This window comes from Crinia signifera, chromosome 2 (genome assembly GCF_055691185.1).
Source record: "Crinia signifera chromosome 2, ASM5569118v1, whole genome shotgun sequence".
Classification (NCBI taxonomy): Eukaryota; Metazoa; Chordata; class Amphibia; order Anura; family Myobatrachidae; genus Crinia; species Crinia signifera.
Window position 1 is genome coordinate 154,215,081 of NC_139218.1, and position 7,089 is coordinate 154,222,169.

At 46.1% G+C, this 7,089-nt stretch overlaps 1 protein-coding gene across 1 annotated transcript in view; it reads right to left on the reverse strand.

Moving 5' to 3' along the window:
- TULP1 (TUB like protein 1) overlaps nt 1–6,505 on the reverse strand; it is an 87,357-nt gene extending 80,852 nt beyond the window's left edge. The window contains exon 1 of the mRNA XM_083171113.1: nt 6,412–6,505. Within this exon, the coding sequence (XP_083027239.1) occupies nt 6,412–6,426 (15 nt within the window). The 5' untranslated portion in view covers nt 6,427–6,505. The remainder of the gene's footprint in view (nt 1–6,411) is intronic.
- Nucleotides 6,506–7,089: the final 584 nt, after the last annotated feature.

A 7,089-nucleotide genomic window follows, 5' to 3' on the forward strand; every position in this document is an offset into this window, starting at 1 on the left:
ATAGATACTTACCTATGTTGATAGTAGGTCAGTCCACTTCTCCAGTAGTATCCATGTGGGGTTCCTGTTGAGAGAAAACATACTCACCAGCCACCTTCTCCAGAGCCCCTGCAATGATGTAGCCACAAGCCAGTCTTCTGCTTACATCTGGGGCTCCACGCACAGACCGGGAGTTAGGCCCGCCCACCAGCCAATTATGTTCAGGGATCAGGATTTCAAAATACAACTTATTTTCCAGGTGTGTTTGGCAGAAGTCTGCATGGATCAGTCAGACCCATGCATGCTTCAGTGAAAAAAAAAAAGGTAAAAATATATAAATAATAATAAAAAAAGTTGTGGCACCCTACGACCATAACCAGCCCCAGGCTCAAAGAGCTGGTCCTGGTTTAAAAAAAATCACAGGGCAAACCGAGTAGGGGATCCCCTGAATGTTTAAGCACCAGGCTCATGGGCCAGTCCTTGTACCCAAAATACGGAGGACAAAATAAGTAAAGGTCCCCTCTACTTTGAGAACCAGCACCAGGCCCAACCAGCCAGCAGGGTAATGCCACAAATGGGACACTTATTATATAAGGTCCCATGGCCGAAGAATTATTCCCCCCTGACCGTTAAGCCCCGGCAGGGAACCTGGGGGTGTGGGGACCCCCCCAATAAAGGGGTCCCCCCGCCAGGATTAACCCTTCCCATGCTGAAGCTGGGGCTGTCCCCGGTGTCCCTGTGCGGTGGGCACCAGGCTCATCCCCCCCTCCAGGATGAACCCTTCCCATGCTAAAGCTAAGGTTGTTCCCAGTGTCCCTGGGCAGTGCGCACCAGGCTGATAGCCTTTGTGTAAAAGTGTAAAAGTAGAAAAAAATATTATGTATTGTTGTGGAACTTAAAAAAAACGCCATATACGCAATCCCTGCACAAACTGAGGAGTAGCCACAGAAGGTTTGTTTATATTTTGTGGCTCCTCCCCCAAATAGCACTATTGGCCACCTAGCGGCCGATCAGGTGTCGCTGGATTTCTCAAAGCACTCAGCAACATTGCTCAGCACACAGCGATGTGTCAGCACTGTGTGCTGAGCTATCTGTCAGGGCCAGTGTTCTCTGTTGGATATTAATTGCCAGGTGATAGGGATGCGGAAGGCATGCAGGGTAGTAGACAATGCAATGTGTATCACTACTGCCATTGCCCACTACCAATGATGCCCACACCACCAATGCCTGTTACCAAAGCCAATCATGGCTCACTGCATCATCGTCCCACCCCCTTATGCTGGCTTTATTAGCCAGCGTAAGAGGAGAGGGCAGGCCGTCTGACCGTAGAGGATGAACATGTTGAAGTCTCCAGGTGAAGATCACTGGGAGGTGGCAACCATTCAAAAGAGCTTAGAAGGCTGCCGCCTCCAGGTGAAGAAACCACAAAAGCCTAGGGTGGCAGGGGAGATAGCCCCAAGCTTCTGCCCAGGCCTGGAGTGCCCTACAGAGTGGGTTCCCCCCTTTTTGTTGGATCCCTCAGGAACTCCCAGCCTGGGCAGACTAGTAAGGGTGGGTTATGTTTTGGCTACGGGACCCCGCCAAGATTATCCCTTAGCTATGGCATTTCACCCCCTGCTAGTGGAGGCCAGTGCTGGTCCTTAAAATACAGGGGACCCCCACTCACTTATGACCAAACGGGATGTGAACATATAGCAGTTTTAAAGGTACTTGTTTCCTAGCACGGCACCCGTCATGGTAGATCGCATACCTGAAGTTAAGGTAACTTAAGGTATGCGATGGACGCGATTTTCTGTCAATTAAGTGTTTTTATTGCCGGCAAGGAGAAAATCGCGTTGATCGTGTCCATCACATGCCATTATAATGGCATGCGATGCAATCGACGCGATCAATGCGATTTTACATAGGTAACAATGGGGAATGGGCCAATGGGCCTAATATTTGATTGTATATGCACCGTCATGGGTTTTAAGTATGTGAAGTGTCCCCCCATTGTTAACGCCACCCCACTATTGACGCCAACCCGAAGCGTGTCGAGCGCAGCGAGCCCGCGAGGGGCGGCGGTATTTGTCCACCGACCTTTTCATACCCCCACTATCCACGTCGGCAAGGAGTCGATTTTATAAAGTGTGGCGAGCGCAGGGAGCCACCGAGCCCGAAGCGTGGCGAGCGCAGCGAGCCCCGCGAGGGGCCGTGTATACCTGTGAAGTTATGCGTGTACCCTCGCGGGGCTCGCTGCGCTCGCCACGCTTCGACCTCGGTGGCTCGCTGCGCTCGCCTCACTTCATAGAATCAACTACATGCTGACGTGGATAGTGGGGGTATGAAAAGGTCAGAGGACGCGTACCACTGCCCCTCGCGGGCTCGCTGCGCTCGCCACGCTTTGGGTTGGCGCTCATCGTGGGGTGGCGTTAACAATGGGGGGCCATTTCACCCATGAGGGGGGGTATGCAATTAAAATTGGGGTTTCGGGGGCTTTTTACATTGGGCCAAATGTAAAATTGGGTCTCAGGGACCATTTTACATTGATTCCAATGTAAAAATCGCGTAAATCGTGTAGTTCGCATCGATCGCAACGCATGCGATTTGGTTGCATGCGATGCGATGCGATGCGATCCACGCAATTTTTTTAGGTCCCGATGCTTGAGATAAAAATCGCTGGCGCCGGGCTAGGAAACAAGTACCATTTTAAATACTGAGGTGTAGTAGGGGTTGCTACAATGGAGCTAAAGATCAAAGAGCCACGGAGGAGAGAGTGCGCTCCTTCACTGCGAAAACGGCGCCACTGGGATGCATACTGTCAAAGACCCTGCGCCCCTCCAAAAATAGCAGCCGCCTTAAAGGAGACAGACGGTAGTGTTGCTCCTGCACTATTGGGAGTGAAGTGCGCCCAGAGCTACCTAGAAGTGTGGATTATGGGAATGCTGGCACACTGTATGGGCAACCCACATGTACCCCATCTGGCAACAAGCATGTAACTCTCCCTGAAAATGAGCATGTAAACCCCCTGGCAGTGATCATGACCCCCCCCCCCCCCAGCAAAGAGCAATTAACCTGCTGGCAAGTAGCAGGTAACCGCCACTGGCAAGTAACATGTAACCCCCTCTGGCTGTGAGCATATAAATCCCTGGCAAGAAGCATGAAACCCCTGACAACGAGCTAAAAACCCCAGGCAATGAGCATGTAATCCCTGGCAACAAGCATATAGGTAAGCAGCACTTCTTGGGGAATTAAGTGTGTAAGCAACACTAGTGGGTGCGTTGTGTGTGTAAGCGGCACTACATCTTTTGCCATGTATCCCCTGGCAACTAGTAATTAGAAACTTAAAATTACTGTGGGCATCATTTCAAGGAGCATTTTTGTGTGTGGGATATAAAATGGTTTCAACAGCAGAAGACTGTATGGCATGTGCAATGTACATTATGGTGTGTGGCATAAATTGAAATAAGCATTACAGTGTGTGGCATAATTTGTAATGGGCATTGAGGTGTGTGGCATGATGTGTAACAGGCATTATGGTTTGTGGTGTCATGAGCATTATGGATTGTTTGACCTGATTTGTAATGAGCATAATGGGGTGTGGCACAATGTGTAAGAGGCATTACGGTGTGTAGCATAATATGTAATGAGCATAACTGTTTGTGTGGTGTAATGTGTAAAAGGCATGATTAGGGGAGGCATGAAAAAACACACCCTTGTTTCAGGCACCATGTCACCTAGTTACCCATCTTTTTAAATACATATAATAGAAACACAAGAAAACTCATAGGATAAAACAGTAATAATGCTAGGAACCCTCTCCTAGTGGTTGGATCAATTGTTTTCCTTGGCAGCTGTTACTACTGCCAGATGCAGAGGCGGAACTACCATTGGTTCAGCAGGTGCAGTGTATCGGGGCCCCTGAGGACTAAGGGGCCCACTGTTGCTCCTGTCATCCTGTTATTGTCACCCATTCTTTTTCCCTGTCACACATGGAGGGAGGCCCTGACTCTCCCTGTCACTTTCTGACTCTCTCTGTCACCCACTGGCATGTTACATATTGTCAGGGGCGTAGCTAAGGGTTCATGGGCCCTGGTGCGAAAGGTCAGCTTGGGGCCCCCCTACATACAACAAAATTGCGCACGCACACACACACACACACACACACACACACACACACACATTAAGTGAAAGTCACAAATAAATGAAGAATTGCTGTGTTGTGGGAGCATTATACTGTCTCTCAGCCATGAGTACTGCTTGTATATATATGCACACACAATATGAATACTTGAAGAAAAAAAATTATATATATATATAATTAATGATCAGGCAGGTCAGGCCAGGGGACGGGTAATCTTTTTTAAAACTCACGTTTTGTGCAGTGCCAGTGACTGAACTCTGCAAATGCTGCTGCTTGGCCTGAAGAGGTGATCCCACAGGACGATCTGTGTGCAGCCCTCCCACGGACATCTTGATTATTGGCAATGCTGCTGCTGCTGCAGCAGCAGCAAGTGGCAGATAAGGCATGTGGGGTGGCCACACAGTCGCACCTGTGAATGCGGTAGTAGTGGTCCAAGGTGGACAGACATCCAACCTCACCACCCGCACTTCCGCCAGTCCCGGCCTCAGATGTCAGTCAGGACAGCAGGAGGAGCCGGGAGCGCAGCACCGCAGCTCGGATCAGTAGAGATCCGATCTGTGCCATCTCAGACCTGCCGCTCCCTGCAGACTCGCTCCCCCAAGCCTGCGGACCCATTATTCCACCACCCCCACCCTGCGCGCGCCGTCGGGGGGGGTGGCCACATTCCGGGAGCAGCAGCAGCATCAGGCTCTGACCGCTGTATTGTATTGTGAGTGACAGCGGCGGCCATAATTGGGGGGATCAGCGGCATGCGTGCAATCGTGTGGGGGTGCCATTAGGAGGTGCCTGTGCACCTCTGGCACCCCCCGTGTGCACGCCTATGGTGGCGGGGGTTACAGTGGCGGGGGTTGGGCCCCCCTGGCTCAGGGGCCCGGTCGCAGGTGCGACCGCTGCGACCCCTGTAGCTACGCCACTGCATATTGTAATCATGGGTTGGGATGGAGGAGAGGGGCACAAACTATATGTTTGCACCTGTGCTCACCACCCACAAGTTCCACCACTTGCCAGATGGATCAATTTCAATGTTGCTCTGTTTGGGCACGAGTGCTGCAGGAGAAGACACTTCTGCTCACAGCCTCCAGAGGTTATGACCAGCAATGTGCAAAAACGACGTGGTTTGGGAACCTAAATGGTAGCTTAGGCACACTATCCAGGACTTTAGATGGATTTAGCTGCTCTATGCAGTTAAACCTGCAACATGTGCAATGATTAATGGACACCCTGAAACTATTGAATTGTGCCAATGAATTATTGCACAGCACAAAACAACTGACTCACCCCCTTAGTGTCATTACAATTTATCCTGTGAATTCCTTTGTCTTTTACTGGTGGCAAGTGGCAAGTTCCAAGTTGGTTGTGTTTTGTCAATAAAAAAAAAAACCATTAATTATACATTTTTTGTAACATTTTTCGCGAGCACCTTCTCTGTTGCATTGTAAAGAACAATTAATGATGTTGTTCAACTATTAATTTCTATACAATAGGATTCAATTAATAATTAACCCTTTGAGAGCCTAGGGAATTTGTAAAAATTGATGTGAAAATAGCCAAGCAAAATATTTTAATTCATCATAATGACCTGTAATGTTTACCTTATATAGGAAATATAATCTTTTTTTTACACATTTTTTATTTGAATTTATATAACAAATGTGAGCGACATTGGCAGTTTTAGCATATATTTTTCCTTTCCCTCACAGAGATGTTGGCGTTCAAAGGGTTAAAACCTGGTATTCTCGTATATCAAGTACTGCAAAATGTTAAAGGAAGTTTACAAACTCCATTTTATAATATTACATACAGTACATGTTGGTTTAGTAAGCATGAGTTGGGTAGATTTGTACAGGCAATCTTTAAACACTAATGTGCTGATATCTACTGATATCTAAGCATGGTTAGATTGGATTAAACTAGCAAACCTACATAAACTAATAGCATAAGAAAAGGTATTTCACACGTGACCTAACAAATAATTCTGTGAAACAGTTGGAGGAACAAAAATGTTCAGGATGTTGTTGCCATGCATTATCCTTAAAGGATAGTGCATGGCAACAACAACCTGATCCTTTTTGTTATACCTGATGGTATAAAGTAATAATACTATGATAGCTTATATCTAACTCATATCTCTGACACCACAAAAAAATACATAATTTAGCCAAAATCTAATTATCACTCTTTTTCCTCCCAAATACAACATTATGGTAATTGTAATTGCTTAATTATAATTGATTCATTTGTAATTACATTTAATAAAATCATTAGCTGTATTTGGAATTAATTTTTTTAAGGAACATTTTAGTTCTCACCTTGTTGCTGGCCATGTTTAGCTGGGTACTGATTCATATATCACATGATGCTCTGGTCCCTTATATCCCCTCATAGAGATGTCACTTAAACAGAATCTGACCTCTTTCATGGCAGCATACAAACATGCTAATTACAGATTATGTTAGGTCACTAATCTTCTTGTGCCATCTGTCTCTGTGTCATAAAAAGAGGGGGGAGGATTGTTTCATTGTAATACTACTTATTTATGGGAGATTTCAAGTTTTATAGATAAAGTTTTTTTCCTTAACTTGTACAAAATGCACTAAATTACTTTAAATGTCTTTATATATCATTGGCCATCCAATGGGCATACTACTATATTTTGATAGGTTGATTTATAATGTTGAAAACCCATCATACTCAAAACATATAATTGCTGCTAAAACAAATATACAGTACACACTTACACACATCTTCACAATTTAAGAAAGGCTCCATAGCATAGCCAGTTTTTGATACGATGAGGGACAAAGATGGAAAAATAGGTGTTTTAGCCTTAGGTGTTTCAAAATTTAATTATTATTTATTATTTATTTATTTACAGTTTCTTATATAGTGCAGAAGGTACTTGTGTATTATCACAGCGCCCATCGCATCGCATGCCATTAATTAAGGTATGCGATGGCATGCGATGCCATGTGATGGGACCCGATTTG